Raw genomic sequence first — 18,300 nt, 5'->3', positions numbered from 1 at the left:
TTCTGGGGACTGTGGGATCTGTTATTTAAATGGCCTGTAAGAAAAGGCCCTCAGAGTTGTTTTAAAAACTGCATTTGCCTTGCCTCTTCCCTGACACAGAGACACTCCTTGTACTGTGGGGCAAACAGAATGGACCACTGCTTCAGTCCCAGACTCGGTCCTGAACATCTTCTTGAAAGGCAATTGGAGCATGGAGAATCCTTCCCCATCTTGCGAGTGCAGCAGTGAGAAGATCAAGAAGATGCTGCCTGTGTGTCCCCCTGGTGCAGGCGGGCTACCACCACCACAGGTAGGAGGGAGCTCAGTGGTACTGCAATGAGGGATGCTCATGGAGAGCAGAGCAGCTGGGTTTGATTCTTCTGTACTGCGCACAGTTTATTTAACTTGGCATCTGTGTTTCTTCATGTGCATTTATCTGTGTTTTCCCCTGTGATGCCAGCGCGAGCAAGATACTGCTGACATCCTTCAGAATCTGACAGGTCGCAATATATCAGACTACCTAGTGAAGACCTACGTGCAGATCATTGGGAAAAGGTAATTGTTGAGCACATCCTCTTCCTTCCTTCCACACCAAATGTTGCTTGCTGCATGGGGGGTGCTGCACAGATCAGGCAAATAGGCATGTGCAACCCAAGCTCTTAAGCAGTGGGCCAGAGCCAGTCAGCTCCTCACACTGTCCTGATCCACAGCTCAAGTGGTGTTTCCGCTTTATTAGTTTCTGCTGTGGCAGCTCTGTGGGCTGTGTCCTGAGCCTTGCAGGCACAGTACAGAGGAAGTCTGAACTCCAGCCTGCGTTGGAGGCGGATTACATCAAAGAGGAGTAGTGGGACTTATGCCAGATGTGAGAGGCTATTGCACTCTCTTTGCCTGGCCATGTGCCTGCAGCACTGTTAGGTCTGTGTCTACTCTTGTTTCACATATTACACATCAAATTTCTTTTCTGTCTCTACAGCTTAAAGAATAAGGTCTGGGTGAATGAGTTCAGGTGAGTTACTGCTTTTTCTCTATTATATGTGTCCAATAATCCTCAAGCACTGTGTTAAGCAGGACAGACCCACCCCACTTCACAGTTTGTTTTATAACTTTTAACTGCCAAACATTGAGGGAGCATGTTTAAGGATAAACTGCGACAATCCCAGAGCACATCACTGGAAAGCATGTTTGCCTTATGCAGAGAGCAGCATTGGCTTGAAAAGATTTTCAGGACCAGCCTACTGATACTTAATCCTGGCAGGTGCTATTTTCCATGCAGCAGAGCCAGGGAGATGCCCTGCTTTGAGTGCACTCACAGCAGAGGATAGCAGCATTTCATCAAACAGAACAGCATGCTGAGCAGTCATGAGATGATGGGTATTTAATCCCAGAAAAAAAGGAGTAGGAGACATCATGGCTAAGCAGCAATGTAGGAAGATCAAAGTAATTCCTTTGTGTAGGAGCAGAGAAACTGTCCTGGGTATAGTGCAGGAAAAGGAGACATCTGGCAAGGGAGGAATGGCATTTTTTGGAGGTCAGCAAGTAGTCAGGTCTTCAGCATCACTTTCTATCTGAACTTTCAGGTATGGTGGCTTTTCCTTGGGAGCCAGCAGTTCCCTCATGCTTCCTCCAAGTCATGAAGTCACTGATGCCATTAAACAAGTGAGGAAGATCTTGGAGCTAGCACAGGTGAGTAGCTGTCCTCCATAAACTGAGCATGCACAAATATCAGAGTCCTGTTAGTTGGGAGGTGACTTGCAAGCCATAAAATGGGGAGCATGTTAGTTGTGTTCAGTGGCTTCTCCCCGTTGCCTCTGAGCTGGGGTTTCCCTGGCATCTGGGAATAGCAGAAGGCTTAGGGACACGCTCGGTTGAAGCTTATGCAGCCCACATGCTGATGTGGGTTCTGTCTAAATCTACTTGCAAGTGGTGAGGATCACAGTCACCTCTGAGTGCCTTATGGCAGGTCTGGGCAGGCAGTCTCAGAAGAGAGAAGAGCCATCTTCTTCGAGACCTGAGTTGAGCCCTTCTGTGCTGAGTCTGCCTTTGCTAAGATGAGAATATGGGCTGCTTGCTTTATTCTGAGACTGTCTGTGAGCTGCAGTGTCTGTGAAGGTTGCTGTAACCATGGCTTATACTGCTGGGAAGAAAGAGGCCTAAGCCTGACCTGTCTTACTGGTGAGAGTGCAGAAAGCAAAGAAAGAGGGGAAGAAAGCTGCAATTTCTCAGCCTTCCTGCCACCTCCAGCTTGGCAGATACAGGCTGCAGAATGGAAAGAAAACTGTCAGAGCTGTGAAAAATGTGTGAACCCTGCTAGACTGCAGTACATGAATGAAGGTACTCTCAGAGGGGAAGTAACTGTGTCTTTGCTGTTTGCAGGGAAGTTCTGGAGATCGGTTTCTCAACAGCTTGTCAAGTTTCATGAAAGGCCTGGATACAAAGAACAATGTGAAGGTAAATTAACCAATTCTCACTGCTGTGCCTGTTATTTGAAGCTCTGGCAACCTGGAATTATTTTTAGTTAGCAAAGTCACAGCAGTTTGCCTTGGACAACTGCACAGACTGTAGCTCTCTGTATTTGCTAGTGGAGCAAATGCAGCTTGCATCCTTGTGTGGGTTTCCCCAAAATCTGTTTCTCCCTTGGGAGTCTAGGCCTAAGGCTCAGGAGTTCAGTGCTGGATCTGTACTAGCTTTCAGCAACCTCTTGTGGTTGTTGATCAAACTGTATGCTCTGTCCTTGAGCAAACTAGCTGGAAGGATGTGGAAAGAAATTACGTGCCCTTAATATAGAGGAAGGGGTGTTCTGCAGGGCTCAGGAACCTGTTGGGTAGCTGATGCACCTCATGCCTTTCTGATGCTGATGTGGTCTCTTGCAGGTGTGGTTCAACAACAAAGGCTGGCATGCCATTGCCTCCTTCCTGAATGTGATCAACAATGCCATCCTTCGGGCTAACCTGGAGCAGGGAAAAAATCCTAGTGCTTATGGGATCACTGCCTTCAATCATCCACTCAACCTCACCAAGCAACAGCTCTCTGAAGTGGCCCTGTAAGTCCCAACATGAACGTGGATAGGTTTGGGCTCATCAGCTGCTGGTTACTGAAAACAGTCAACATGGGATGTTTTAGCCTCAGTGGTAGAAATTCAGTGGCCTGTGGTACTCAGGCTGTAACAGGATGGCCTTATTTGCCATGGTCTGGGCAGGTGGCAATACGTGCTGTTGAAACTGGCCCTTGAACAGCAGTGCTGTGCAAGCTTTCTATGTCTCTGAGTCCCTGGAAGCTGTAGTTTCTAAGCACCAGAGTAATCTTCAGACCTGCTGCTGCTTGGGAAATTCCTCTCGGCCAAATCCAGAAAGGTGCATCTTTTGTCTGAAGGTGCCACTGTTTGACTAGGAACTTGATAGATCCTGTTTGGTTTTGCCCACTCTCTCAACCAGGAGCAACACACAGTAATGCATAGGGCATACTGGACTAGTCCACTGCTACCTCAACCAGAGTCAGGAGTTGTAAGCTGTGTGCAGATACACCCGTCAAATCTTAGGGCAGTGGCAGATTGACAGTCAGATAGCTCTGAACTTTTTAAAAAACAAAAAACAAAAAACAAAAAGACAAAGCCCCAACGATCCCAAGAAATGCATTAAGTGAGAAACAAAGTGGTTTCTCAAAGGAAGGCAGGAAGCAGTCTGTTATGCTGAAGTTGCTAACCTTCAGGTTGTGGTGCTCTTCTTGAGATGCCAACAGGCTGTATATGTTCCCTGTGTTGTGTGGCTGGAGGAAAACTGCAGTTAAGACAGCCTTGTGGCCATCCTTCACCCTACTAAACAAAGACAGCAGAAGGAGAAACAGTTTCTATACTACCCTTCATGAGCAGATTTATTTCCTCTCAAAGGAGCCGGCACCTGCATACAAACACTTTGTTTTCTTCTTTTTTTGTCCAGGATGACCACCTCAGTGGATGTGCTAGTCTCCATCTGTGTGATCTTTGCCATGTCCTTTGTTCCTGCCAGCTTTGTGGTTTTCCTTATCCAGGAACGTGTCAGCAAGGCTAAACACTTGCAGTTCATCAGTGGTGTGAAGCCTGTGATCTACTGGCTGGCCAACTTTGTCTGGGATATGGTAAGGGCTTTGTGACTGTGCTAAACTGTCCTCCATTCTGTGTTTGCAGGATGTCTGTTGCACTCAAGTGCAAACAAACAGCTGGGGCCAGTGGGCACTATACTAATTCAGTGAATAACAACTGTGCTTATGACTTTTGTGTTTACTTTTGGGTCAGTGGTTCACCTCAGTGGAACATGGGACACTGAACAGAGGATGGGAGGGCAACCATAAGCTCAATCATCAGCATATATTATGTCATTTTAAAATACCTGCTCCAGAATGTTTGCTTATGTAGCCCCTTGTTCTGCTCCGTTCAGAGGAGGTTTTTTTTCAACATGTGCTGTCCAGAACCTCTGAGATTCTGTTGACTGCTTCTAGAGGGACCAACAAGCATAAATCCATGTGTACTACATTGTAGTTCACACATGTGACACTCCATTGGAAACAGCTTTGAGAACACTGAACAATGTTGAAAAACATTGATTCAGAGCAGAAAGACACCTTTCATTTTTTTTTTGTCATTTGGAAACAAATCTAAAGCCATATTTTTCACCTTCCAGTGCAACTACATTGTTCCAGCCACGCTAGTCATCATCATCTTCATCTGCTTCCAGCAGAAGTCCTATGTATCCTCTTCCAATTTGCCTGTCCTGGCTCTCCTTCTGTTCCTCTATGGGTAAGGGATTTCTCATCAGAAGGATGACTGGGAAGGCTCTTAGACTTGGAAGGTTCTTACCTGATATTGATGCCTTTCCTCTTGCCAGGTGGTCGATCACCCCTCTGATGTATCCAGCCTCCTTCGTGTTCAAAATCCCCAGCACAGCATATGTTGTGCTGACCAGTGTGAACCTCTTCATCGGCATCAATAGTAGTGTGGCCACCTTTGTCCTGGAGCTCTTCACCAACAACGTATGTTTCTGCAAAAGCTCCTCACTGTCTTGGGCTGCTACAATCTAGTTTCATATTGGTGCCACGTTGCCTTTAGCAGCCAGTCCTCCAGATGGGCTAGCCACCAGCTGGTAGCCATTAGCTGCTGCAGCAGTTTAAACAAAGGTTCTGAGTGGAAATGCTTTAAAGCCCATTTCATCAATGTTCACATTGTAGCAAAGATGGGAAGGGACCTCTTGAGGTTGTATAGTCCAACCTCTGAGCAGGGTCAGCCAGAGCAGGTTGCCCAGGGCCATCAGGTTTTGAACATTTCTGGGGATGGAGACTCCCACAGTCTCTGTGGGTAACCTCTTTCACTTCTCAATCACCCTTAGGGTAAAAAAAAAAAAAAGTTTCTTATGTTCAGATGGAATTTTCTGTATGTTCTTCACAAGGGGCAGTTTCTATGTACTACAAGCCATTTCAGGCAGTCAGGCATTTAACTGCCTTCCATTTTGCCTCCCTTGGCAAATACCTCTCTAACTGTACTGGGAGCTTACACACTTCAGTTTTTCCAAAGCCAGATGCCTGGAAGAGGTGGAAGTTCCTCTTATGCCTATAAGCAACACAAGGTGTAGGTCCCATTTGATCCACAATGGTGTGAAGTGTACCTTGTGGGAAGTTGAGAACACCCTGTGGGAGTTAACCTGTTGATTGTATCACTGCCCGTAGGCATAGGGAGGCAGTCCTTGATGATGGTCCCTTCTATTACAAGGCTTGTTTTAGCTCAGTAAGAACATGTACATGTTTGTAGGTAAGTGCCTGGCAGAACCTCTCCTCAGGCTGCTGTTAGTCCAGCCCATGAGCTAAACCAACTGGAAGACCACAAAATGAAAGGATTAGGGCCTCCAATACACAGTAGGGAGGGACTAGAGAGCCTCTGAGCTAACCAGACTGTGCAAGCACAGCTTTCCTGTTCGCTCAACCTGTAGCCTTTCTGCACATTATTGTTTGCAGACACTGCTTTTTGAACTGTGACTGTTTGGAGGAATTTCTCCGTGGGTGCAGTTTGCTTGTATTGATAGCATCTTGAGCAAGGCAAGAACAGTGACTTTCCAGAGGAGCCATGGCAGTGGCTTTTGGGAGAGCATTTCTAATCCTCAAATTTTAGTGGGGATGCAGTGTTGGGGGAGGGAGGGGTCAATCACAACACACATTTGAAGTCAATCTTAAAGGTCTTTTCCAGCCAAAATCATTCTATGATTCTGTGGTCACACTTGGCAGGTGGTGGCTGCTTCCTGCTCAGATGGCTCACTGGCACTTGATTTTTGTCTTAACAGAAGCTGAACAACATCAATGACATCCTGAAGTCTGTTTTCCTCATCTTCCCCCACTTCTGCCTGGGGCGGGGACTCATTGACATGGTGAAAAACCAGGCCATGGCTGATGCTCTGGAGAGGTTTGGTAAGTGAAATTGTGTATCACAGGGACAGTGGCCTGAACTGACCAGGGAAAGCTCGAGTCTGCTCGATAAGCAGCACCCTTTGCTCCTCTGACTTGTCAGAAACTAAAAGTGCACGGTTTGTAGCACAAACCTCATCAAAGCTGGCAAGTCTCCACAGCTGCCCTTTTTAGGTTGTTTCAAGGACAGAAGAGGGCCTGGCAGATAGATCCCCACAGTTTTGAGTTATTAGGGGCATTAAACAAAAATGCATAAACATGACTGTATAGAGAGGATCATTAGGCCAAGTGTAAGGAGCAGCTGAGACCCTGGAAAACTGGATAGGTTTTTTTTTCTATTGGAATGGAGATGCCAGGCCTGACTCAGTCTTTCTGTGCTTCACTGACCTTTCATAAAGGTGGGCCAGCTGTCCTTTGGCAGACTGATTTCTCTGGGCCTATGTCCCAGCTTTGCTACAGCAAGAAATATGCATTCAGCCACAACTGGTTCCTTGTGTGGTCTCTCCTTTCCCTCCTCTTGCTGGCTACTCTCCAGTTGCCCCAGCGCCCAACTTGGTGAGCTCTGCAGGAAGAAATGCTAGCCTGATTTTGTTGCTTGAGAAAGGTGACTGTGCTCTTCGTCTCATTTTGGCAGGAGAAAATCGTTTTGTGTCTCCTCTGTCATGGGACCTGGTGGGAAGGAACCTCTTTGCGATGGCAGTAGAGGGCGTTGTCTTCTTCCTCATCACAGTGCTCATCCAGTACAGGTTCTTCATCAGACCCAGGTAGGTTGCCTCCTTCCCTTCAGTGCTGCAGGCAGGTGAAGTTTTCACTGGTGCCCCCCATGAAGTGTGGAGAATATTGACTGTGAAGGCCCTGTTATCTTCTGCTAAAGCTTTAGCATGTTACTCTCTCCAGGCCTGTTTATGCCAAGCTGCCTCCCGTGAATGATGAAGATGAGGATGTAACCAGAGAAAGACAGAGAATAATTAGTGGAGGAGGACAGAGTGACATCTTGGAAATCAAGGAGCTAACCAAGGTGACAGAAGTTCTGTATTCCTAAGACTACTTGATACAAAACCACTTCACTAGAAGCCTTATTCAGAGGAATTCAGTGTGATCAAAAGAGGAGTGTGTTTGGAGTTTTGAACACTTATGGCTCAAATTAGAGCTCTCACTGACATTGTCCTTCTCATTCTTTTTTTCCTGGTTTCAGATTTACAGAATGAAGCGAAAGCCAGCTGTTGATAGGATCTGTGTTGGAATACCCCCTGGAGAGGTAAGCTTATCTGTCAAATTCTTTGCTCTGCTATTACTGCAGTATTTAAGAGCAACAGACAGCAGAGAGTAGGGTAAGATCAGAAGCAGATTATGTTCAGACTACATCAAAGGAAATCGCATGGAAGTTGAAGCAGTTTCTGATCCTGTGTCTCTCTGCCTTTGAAGAAGATACTCAATTTAGCGTCTGGGACTAGAGGCCAAACTCTGGTACCCTCAAAGGTTGGCACAGATAGGCTGTGGTGGCACTGCACCAAGGTTGCACCACAATTAATTCATTTTCCCAGCCTAAAGGCTTACACTTAAAATAAAAGCCCAGAGGCTTTTTTTCTAAAAATGCACAAAAGACTCCCTCCATCTGTCCTGAGGGTCGGATTTTCTCCTTCCCATCTTGTCAGTGCTGAAATAATGTAGTTGAATCCTGTTCTCAAAAACACTGTGCTCATCTGCTCTTTTGTATCACCAGTGCTTTGGACTCCTGGGAGTAAACGGTGCTGGCAAGTCATCCACTTTTAAGATGCTAACTGGTGATACAGATGTGACAGGAGGAGAAGCTTTCCTCAAAGGAAACAGGTGAAAAACAATGCATCTTTCTCTGCTTGTGTCAAAGCAGGTTCTTTGCTGCTTTCTTCATCATCTCCCACAGCCTTAGTTCAACTTCCAGCAAGTCTAAACTCTGCCCCACTTTTCCCTTTTTAAACTCCTGGCATCTCTTTCAGCCCTTTGCTGAGTCTGGTGAAGTATTTCATGAGCTTAGGAAAATTGATTTATTCTGGTAGCCACTTCTCAGTACCTGCCCTCTCATGTTCAAATATATTGAAAAAAAAAGGGGGTGACAGGGAGAGAGAAAAAAGAATTTGGCCGAGATGGACTTCTAGGATCCTGCATTTTTGTTACTTCCATGATTCCAAAACCACTGTTTCACTTTCCTCCTTTTAACACCTAAAATAGCAGCATATACTTGTGAAATCCTAACAAAGGGGTTTTTCTTTTACAGTATCTTGTCCAACATCCAAGAAGTCCATCAGAACATGGGCTACTGCCCACAGTTCGATGCTGTTAATGAGCTGCTGACAGGGCGAGAGCACTTGGAGTTCTACGCACTCCTGAGAGGCGTTCCAGAGAAAGAAGTCTGCAAGGTAAACACCATAGGACCCACTCCAGTGACCAGTTCTTCCTGCTTGCAAGCACCCTCCCTGCAACACATGCAATGCCATGATGTGAAGCTGGTGAAGATACTGTATGGTGAAATCTGTGTCCCCCTTTCCTTCCAGGTCAAACCAAAGTTGCTAAAATGTACTAAATGAAGGTTCAGATACTTTGGGTCCTGAATTGTCACAGTGGATGCATTTCTCCACTGAATGTCTTCTTTCCCTTAAGAGTTTAAGGGCCGTGAAGCTGCAGGTCATGCAGAACCTAATCTGCTGTCAAGAGTTAATTCTTCAAAGTCTCAGGGAGGAAGCACTCTATAGCTTAACAGAAGCCTCATGCTAGCTGTTACATCTTTCCAGCTGATCGTGCTGCATCTTTAAAGTACTGCTATTTCAGCATTCAGACATGGTGTTACATTAACGGTCTTTAGGCAGCTTAATGGCAGCTGCCAATACCATACAGTATCTTTCACAGTTTTTATTAAGTGTCCTGGGTGCTGCAGAGCAGGAACCACTGTAGGTAGGAAGACAACATCTGTACTCAGTGCTTTGGATAGGGGTCAGATCTGGTGCCTAGGGTTATTCAGCTAGCTTGAATCCCTCTTCGAGAGTAGTGATGATTGGTGAAGACTGAAAGCTCCTTTGAATGTTGCTGGCGAGTTCCTCTGTGTGATGTTCCCATCAGCCCCATGTAAAAAGAGACCCAGTGCTGCATATGATACAAGTAGTAGCTGAATTTCTTCCCCCTAACACTTTAGTCCCCAGGGCAACAATGCCTGGCCATTGGCACTAGTACTAATATTCTTGTATAACAGGCCAGATCCTCCCTGTCTGTCTGAAGGGCTAAGATGCAGCACAGTGGGATTGCTGTGTGCCAGCAGTGAGCATGTCCCTGCTGTAAGTCTACAACACCTGGAAAGCTAGCTGCATAGGGCACTCTGCCATTCTTTTGGATCTACAGGTACATTCTCAGCAGCCGGCCTATAACAGATCATCTCTAGAATGGCTGATTCCCTTAGGGACTGGATGCCTCTTTCTGTCGTGGTCCACTTGGCTGAGCAACACATAACATCTTCCTTGTGGGGAAACCTTTCCTTCACAGCTGCCAAGAGCCACCTCCAAAGGCTGAGGGACTGTTTCTCTTCTGCAATTGTTTTGTCAATTCCCCCTTCCCTAGTAAGTGATCCCAGCTGCTTGGTTTCCTACCTTCTAGTTTGTGACTGTCAGCCCCATTGTCCCAGCATTGGAGCAACCAGGTGACGATGTGCTCCCCTGGAAGACGGCTGAAATCTTTTTGCATATTCTGCAGCTCAGTCAAGGTCCAGGGTCAAGAAGTCACCTCTTCTTCTTCCTCTTTCTCTGATTCTTGTAGAAATAAATCTCGTTCAGATGCTGTCCCATGTAGTATGTGCATTGTGTCTTTATCTTTCCTCACTGCACTAGTAGCTCTTTGTGGCTCTCATTTGCTCTTCCGCTTGCTTACAGGGGTAACCGATATTGGCACAGATTGGTCCTTTGGTTTAGCTGCAGTGTCAGTCACTGGTGTTGGAGAAGCTGCAGTGTCTGTTACTGGGGCTGGAGCTGCTGCAGTGTCTGTCACTGTGATTAGAGTGGCTGCAGTGTCTGTTGTCAGGGTTGGTGTAGCTTTTGTGCTTAGGGGTTGAGCAGCTGTATTGTCTGTTGCTTTGCCATCAGATCCAGAGACATCTTTTTCCAGAGTTGCTCTGTAGGTGTAGGCCAAGCCCCCACACGTTGCTGTGATTTGTCCCTCTCTGGTGTTGCCAGGATGACAGTACACCTCATTTAAGTGTTCTGATAATTTTTCCAGATTTTGCACTTGTTCAGGTGTGAAGTTCCAAAGCACTGGAGGGGCCCATTGGCCCAAGTGCTTGCCCATACAATCCCATACATTCTCACACTCATGACTGTCCAGTCGGGGGGGGGAATCTCTTTGTGGTCCTCCCATATCGTTGTTTAACCCTAGACAAGACCTCAGCCTGACCCTGCTTAACTTTTGAGATGAGACAAAATAGGGTGTTCTCAGGTTGGTATGGCCTTGGGTAAAACACACACCGTATGGGTGTTTACATGCTGATCCCCAGCACAAGCAGCAGGCAGGTTTCAAGGGTATTTAAAGGCCATCCAAAACCTTTAGAATTCTCAAATGATGCTGTAAATAGTCTGGTGGGGGAGCTGGGAAAGTCTCCTTCATAGGTTGATCACTCGGGGAGCGGAAAAAAGGTGTGTAATTGCTAAACACTTCTATTATACACATCTCAAAGTATAGAGGTGATGACCACACTGGAAATGCAAGACAGGTCAGTTTCATGATCAATGAGTCTATTGTATTACTAGTCATTAACATGAAATACAGTGGAACAAGAACCTTAGCCCAGGCTCTCCAGCCGACAAACACTAAAACAGCAAATACCGGGTGTAAGTAAGGTACGACATGCTGGAACTGTGAGATCAAGAGCAACAACTTTGATAGCCAATAAATCAGCATTGTGACAAGTGACTATTAATCCAAAACAACGAATGCTTATTACAAATATGATTAGACACACTCCAGTCAGATCTGTCATTATCTCAACTCATCATGCCTCATGTTGGGCACCACAAAAAACTGTCATGGTTTAAAGCCCAGCTGGCAACTCGGAACCATGCAGCCTCTCACTCACTCCCTCCTTTCTTCTTCCCCCTGCTCCCAGAGGGATGGGGAGGAGAATCGAAAGAATGTAACTCCCATGGGTTGAGATGAGAACAGTCCAGTAACTAAGGTATAACACAAAACCAGTACTGCTGCTACCAATAATAATGATGATAAGAGAAATAACAAGGGAAGAGAATACAACTACTCACCACCAGCCAACTGATACCCAGCCCAACCCAAGCAGCAGTCAGTCCCTTATGGGTAACTCTGACATGCTGTGGCATGGAATACCCCTCTGGCTAGTTTGAGTCAGGTGCTCTCCTGGCTTCCTGTGTCCCTCCTCACTGGTAGAGAACGAGACTGAAAAGTCCTTGATCAGGGTAAGCACTGCTCAGCAACAACTAAAAACATCGGTGTTATCAGCATTTTTCCCAGGCTGAAAGTCATAAAGCACAGCACTGCACCAGCTACTAAGAAAGAGAAAAATGACTGCTGCTGCTGAACCCAGTGCTGCTACGAGCACTACACTGCTGGTTAATGTGGCTGACTGATGTCAAAGGCATGCTCTCTGGCCAATTAATGGCAGCCATTTGATTTTCTGGCCTCCCAGGGGCAGGATGGAGTATATCCTAATCTAGAGGTGAACAGGGTGTTTCAAAACCCATATCCATGGCACACGAGAGCCTCAAATCAGTGGCCCTTATGAAAAAAAAAGATAAATGTTTTTAAAGGTAAAACTCATGAGGAAAATCTCACTGTGTAGATTGACGTTGCTGTGCTTGACTTAAGCGGGTGGTGTGCTCTCTCTTACAGGTTGGCGAGTGGGCAATTCGGAAACTGGGTCTTGTGAAATATGGAGAAAAATATGCTGGGAATTACAGTGGAGGGAACAGGCGCAAGCTCTCCACAGCCATTGCCCTCATTGGAGGGCCACCTGTGGTGTTCCTGGTGAGCCTGCAACATTTGCTCATTAACATTTTCCTTAGAAAACAGAAAAATCAGGTTCAGAGGAAGACCAGATTTTCACAGCCAGCTAATGTTTAAATACATCATTAATCACTTAAACAGGAGCAAAGAGCGCATGGAAATAAAGATTCTTTATTTAAATGTATGTGCAAGCTATAATGTGACTCTGGGCTTCTATTTCTGAAAAATCACTGGGTAAGTGGGGTCTCAAACATGATGCCAAACTGCCAGCATCTTTACCACTTTTAGTACAGCTGTAAAGATTTCTATACCTACAAAAAACAACAGCCTTCCTGGCTGGACTTAGGCAAATATTACTGTGTGGGAAAATCAGTCCTGTGTTTTTAATAATTCAGTGAAGATTGGCAATAAATATTTTGGGATTCTTTAGATTGAAATTAAGGACAAATCTTAGGATTATTAAAATTCATAGTGCAGGAAAAAGTAGTCTAGTGCTCTGTTTAGACAAACTAATTGACTTGTTATAGAACAGCATATTTCAACATGTTATACTTGCAGAATAAGCAGTACTCAGTTTTGAAAAAGACATTTGCTAATTTAAAATTTGGAGTGTAAATTATATTCTCATTTCAGAAAATAAGTCAAACCTGCTTATTTTCAATGTTTCCAGTATGCATGAACAGAATGGACAGTTATTTCAGAGATGAGTAATTTGTTGGTAGAATGTAACAGAATAACCTCGGGTTTGTATATATTTTGCAGGATGAGCCAACAACAGGGATGGATCCCAAAGCACGTCGTTTCCTGTGGAACTGTGCTCTGAGTGTAATCAAAGAGGGAAGATCAGTGGTGCTCACATCTCACAGGCAAGTAGCAGCCCAGTTGTATCATACCCTGGCTTTTGCATCTACCAGGGCTGGATGCTGAACTCTGTTTAGCTGCTCTGCCCTTCACTGCTGCTTGCAGTGCTAATGAAGTTACTTCTGCCTACAGCATGGAAGAATGTGAAGCCCTGTGCACTCGAATGGCGATAATGGTCAATGGGCGATTCAGGTGTCTGGGCAGTGTCCAGCATCTAAAGAACAGGTAGCTATTTTCATTTTACACCACGGAGTTATCTGCGTTTTCAGAGAGATACAGTCAGACTTCATTCCTCTGTCTTAATTGCTATTCTGGCTGTAGGAGATGCTGCTGGATTTTAAACTGAACTTCTGTTTCAAAGACACTTAACTCCTGTGCTGTTGCTCTTGTTTACAGGTTTGGAGATGGTTACACAATAGTGGTGAGAATTGCAGGGGCAAACCCAGACCTGAAGCCTGTTGAGGAGTTCTTTGGGCATGCCTTCCCTGGAAGTGTCCTGAAGGAAAAGCATCGGAACATGCTGCAGTACCAGCTTCCCTCTTCACCATCTTCCCTGGCCAGAATATTCAGTATTCTCTCCCAGAACAAGAAGAGATTCCACATCGAAGACTACTCCGTTTCTCAGACCACACTTGATCAAGTAAGTTTTTTTTGGTAGCCTGCCTGCCAAAAGCTTCTTGCAGAGGTAAGAATAAATCCACCAATTTACTGGACCTATCTTTTAAGGGCATTTTAGAGGAGTACTGAATCCTGGGACTAGTTCAGGAAGCCCAGTGTGTAAAATGCCCCAAATTAACGAAAATTCAGGGTGATGTGTGACATGGCCTTTTTTTCTTGCAGGTATTTGTAAATTTTGCTAAGGACCAAAGTGATGACGACCACACTAAGGATCTGTCACTGCACAAAAACCAGACTGTGGTAGACATTGCAATCCTTAATTCCTTCCTGCAAGATGAGAAGGTAAAAGAAAGTTGTGTGTGAACCACTTCCAGCAAAGAAATGATGAGCAGAATGCAAACTTCTCTGGGATAGGATACTCCCAAAGAAGCTAGAAGAAGAGAAACTGGACACTCTACTGATAACCATTCAATGCAATGCAATTCAATGCAACAGAAACAAATTCCTTTGCGGGCCGTGCCTCATGGAGTCGTCTTGTACTGTGCTGAAGTGAAAGACTTGAACTTAGCTCATTACAGTATAACTCTGAAGCTGTGGTAAAGCACCCACCAGATGCTGTGGGATTTCAGCTATACTGTGTCTTGTCCTGTACAGTATGCTTTCACTAGCACTGCAGAAATAGTTCACTATGGAATTGTGGCCAGTGGTTATTTATAGGTATTTTAGACATGCATGTTTTAGTCGTTAAAACATTCGTGTTGTGAGTGGGAATTTTGTGGTGTTACATCCATTGCTGGCAATGAATGCACCAAAACAGTCAGTGGCAAGAAAAGTCACCACCAGTGTTGTAGCCTTAGATTGTGAAAACTTACCTGACCGTCTGCTTTTCCTAGACTGGTGCAGGTGACTTGCTGACAAATCTGGGGCCACAAAGCAGTACTGTGCAGATGGGATAGCAAGAGACAGGCCTTCGTATCTGTACATCTCCATCAGTAAGTGGTGATACACAGAACCGTGAACCCTGCAAATGCACAGGATTGACCCACCAGCATCATAACCAATAACCTACTCTGGCTAGGGTTTTGTGTAGTTCAGTACTCTCCTGCTCTTTGAGGTACTACAGCAGCTGCCTGAACACCTAGTAGGAGGAAGTGGGTGAGAAGCAGACCTAGTGTTTGGACCACAGCAGCAAACTCAGTAGTTGTACAAGCTGCTAATGCCAAGAGCAAATTCTAAATCATGAGATGTCACTCAGATACATAATATCTGCTCTTTAACCCCTGCTTTGCACCAGAAAGGTACCCATAATCTGAAATAACTGCTTAGCACAAGCATGTTGCCATTTCTGGCTTTGACAGGTAAAACTAGAAATGAGATGTAGATTTTTTTTTTTAACAGTATTATTTATGACTTTAAGTAGGTAGGTAGCTTAATTTGGGATTGAAAGTGCTTTCAATTGATCTTTGTAGCCACAGTATTTCTTTACGTTGTGCCTGCAATGCTATGCTCTCGTTGTGTCGATTCAGTGATAGCTATGTTCATGATCTGACCAAGTTCCAGACTCTAGCAATCAGCTGCTATCTGCAAATACTGCAAATTGTTCATGTCAAATGTTTTTGTTTGGAAACTGGTATAACATTAGATTAATGTGTAAGAAGTTTCTGCTTCTGTTGTGCAGTGTAGTTTCAGTCATTTGGTGATCCCTAACTGGAGAACACACCCCTATTACACATGTGACAAACTGCTTCAGTAAAAATCCCCTTGAAGGACAAGATTCTTCAAAGTAGTAGTGCTATAGTTACATCAGTCAATAATTTCTGAAGTTTTATGAAGCCAGAATAATGTTAGAGGGCATATTTTGTAGTAAGACCAGCGAATTCTCACTGACATTGTACAACAGTCATGGGAGAGTATGCTTTCATTAATACGCTTACAGGCCCCTCTACCTTGCTTTTACATTCAGAAATAGGTTTGGTAATGTGGTTTGAACCCAAGTGCAGTTCCTGGGCTATTCAAGTATGTCATGCCCCTTCCCTAAATACCCATACAGGTTCGGCACTAGTTCTTGATGCCACTCCACCATGAATCAGTCATGGACCGTTTTCTTCTGTGAATGTCCATAGCAGCCCAATAGACAGTCAGGAGGCTGTTGTGAGCCGGACAGAGCTTTGGGTGACGTGGTCTAGTGTGAGGTGTCCCTGCCCATGGTAGGGGAGTTGGAATGAGATGGTCCTTAGATCCTTTCCAACTCAAACCATTCTATGATTCTATATTTCCAAGTATACTTGGTAACACTGGCCAAATCAGAAATCTTGAAACACAGTTAAATATATATGAAGTTCCCAATCCCTGCTGTGTCCTGCCTTAGGATAAAGTAAGAGCTTTCTATACACTCTGCTGAAGTGCCTTTTTCATAGTTTTTTTTTTTTTTAACTGTATTTAGTACCTTGCTAAGGGGATTGAGAAAGGAGTATAATGGGGATTGGTATACCTCACTTAAAACATGATTTGTTATTATGTTTATGGCATTGTCACCCTACGGGGATGAGTAGCAGGGTGATGAATACACCAGACTTCCAGGTGCAGAAAAATTAATAAACAGCTGAGCTACAGCCATGACTTCTCTATAAGAGGCTGCAGCTATGTTACGGTATCATTGAAACAACTAGCATGTATTAAAGGCTTACCACTGCTAAAAATCACTGTTACAAATCAGCATTAAGTCACCAAAGTGAAGGGCTTAAGTTTTGCATGGCACCAAACTAGTGCATATAGAACTAGAACGAGTTCTAGGAGGATTCAGATTTGGTCCTGAAAGGGCTGTGGTCTGCTCTTTGAAACTGCTCATTTAAATGATTAATTTAGCAGGAGACAACAGTTACATCATAATCCTCTTTCCTTATCCCACCCACAAAATTCTTGATTCCTATTGCCCTGTGACTGTCATGCTCATACAGAGTCTGCTATCTGTGACAAAATATTACAGTAAATACAGATCTTAACCAGACTATTTCACAGCTCTGACCTGACTCATTTGTACTGAACAGCCAGCATAATTCAACTCTCACATGAAGATTTGTCATGGAATAAGTTCAGACAGCCACTAATTTACTCATGTGTTGGGGAAAAAAAATCACTCTAGAGTCACATACAGTATATGAACCACTCTTGATAATGAAACTGTGCTGAGGTGTTAACTTATTCTAAATCATATTACTATTGACATGTTGTATCCCTTTTTGTAGTACATTTGTATTTCAGTAAGGAGCTGATGTATTTTCCCCATGGTTAAACTACCACTTTATGCTTATCCTGAATTATAGTTGGTCCTTCGTTCCAAGCACTTTATGCTATCTGTAATGGGATCTATTTTTTGCACTGGAATATCTGTTGACTTTGCAAAAATCTAGAGTGATTTCACAACTGAAATTCCTAATTTAAATCCTTAAATGGTCATTTTCAAGAAAAGAAAAAAAAAAGTATATATATTTGTATTTGCTAATACCTGTTATGTGAAGTATCAAAAGGCACTCTAATTGCCTTGTATTAAGTGAAAAATAAAGCTGTTGTGGCACCACTGGTTTTCAAAATGTCATTTTTGCATATGTTCTTTTGAGGAGTGCTGTTAGAATTTCTTGTTTTGCCCATTCTGTTTTGTTTGAATGTTGATGTATAATGTACAAGCAAGTTCCAGTATCTCTACAAATTGGCACAGTGCACATAATATTTTCAGTCAAGTGAGCTGGCACAAGATTTGAAACGGAGGTGCTACTTGGAGTTTCTAAAGGTAGTAAATAAAAAGGTCTCCAGCAAGACCTGAAACAGTGAATCGTACAACTGTCAAATCCAGCTGCAGAGCACAATAAACTTACCTGGATGTTTAAATCTCAAGCCAGCTACCTGCCTCTTGAGTATTTCCATTACAGAGATGTTGAAAGTTGCAACTATTGATAACTGCTCCCCTCTTTGCTAAAACAGCCTATGCCTGTTTGTACTGACAAAGCAAAATGCTATGCTTCAGTATAAAGATTCTGAAATACGCTAAACTTAACGAACCCTTAGCTAGTATCAAATTAAAGGAAAACTATTCCAGTTAATATTAGTTTGATTTAGAACAGCAGTTTACAAATGAAAGCAGAATAATGGTCCAATTGCCCAAAAGAAAACCGATGTTAAAATTTTGCCAACTACTGCCTGTAATCCCACCACCAACCAGTTAAGTTCCAGGATCCAGCCAGTTCTTGAAGTTGCACTCATCAGGAAAATTCACACTAAATAAGCTAATGAAAATGTCCTGGGTTTTGTGTTCTAACCTAGTGTCCAGCTGGTATTTTGGGTAATGTGCTTGATTTATCAACCACTTCTCAGAAAACCACGAACTTTGGAATAAAGCACACCTCTAAAATCCTGAGGATGCTTTACTCTTAATGCTGG

General features: G+C 44.2%; 1 protein-coding gene across 4 annotated transcripts in view; it reads left to right on the top strand.

Annotated features, from left to right (window-relative positions):
• Positions 1–17,456, top strand: part of ABCA1 (ATP binding cassette subfamily A member 1) — a 97,320-nt gene extending 79,864 nt beyond the window's left edge. For all 4 annotated transcript variants that reach the window (XM_057419363.1, XM_057419364.1, XM_057419361.1 and 1 more), the window contains 20 exons: positions 100–289; positions 440–534; positions 953–985; positions 1,557–1,662; positions 2,353–2,427; positions 2,850–3,019; positions 3,912–4,089; positions 4,632–4,747; positions 4,836–4,980; positions 6,279–6,402; positions 7,034–7,163; positions 7,297–7,417; positions 7,595–7,657; positions 8,123–8,229; positions 8,654–8,795; positions 12,274–12,408; positions 13,150–13,253; positions 13,381–13,473; positions 13,645–13,888; positions 14,089–17,456. In XM_057419363.1, coding sequence (XP_057275346.1) covers positions 100–289; positions 440–534; positions 953–985; positions 1,557–1,662; positions 2,353–2,427; positions 2,850–3,019; positions 3,912–4,089; positions 4,632–4,747; positions 4,836–4,980; positions 6,279–6,402; positions 7,034–7,163; positions 7,297–7,417; positions 7,595–7,657; positions 8,123–8,229; positions 8,654–8,795; positions 12,274–12,408; positions 13,150–13,253; positions 13,381–13,473; positions 13,645–13,888; positions 14,089–14,229 — 2,512 coding nt within the window. In that variant the 3' untranslated portion in view covers positions 14,230–17,456. The remainder of the gene's footprint in view (positions 1–99; positions 290–439; positions 535–952; positions 986–1,556; positions 1,663–2,352; positions 2,428–2,849; positions 3,020–3,911; positions 4,090–4,631; positions 4,748–4,835; positions 4,981–6,278; positions 6,403–7,033; positions 7,164–7,296; positions 7,418–7,594; positions 7,658–8,122; positions 8,230–8,653; positions 8,796–12,273; positions 12,409–13,149; positions 13,254–13,380; positions 13,474–13,644; positions 13,889–14,088) is intronic.
• The last annotated feature ends 844 nt before the right edge of the window (positions 17,457–18,300 follow it).

The sequence above is a fragment of the Pezoporus wallicus genome, unplaced genomic scaffold, assembly GCF_028554395.1.
Source record: "Pezoporus wallicus isolate ANWC-B61680 ecotype Strahan unplaced genomic scaffold, APGP_CSIRO_Pwel_v1 contig_7344, whole genome shotgun sequence".
Classification (NCBI taxonomy): Eukaryota; Metazoa; Chordata; class Aves; order Psittaciformes; family Psittacidae; genus Pezoporus; species Pezoporus wallicus.
Note: the sequence above shows the minus strand (reverse complement) of the source record. Positions and strands in the feature narration are given on the sequence as shown.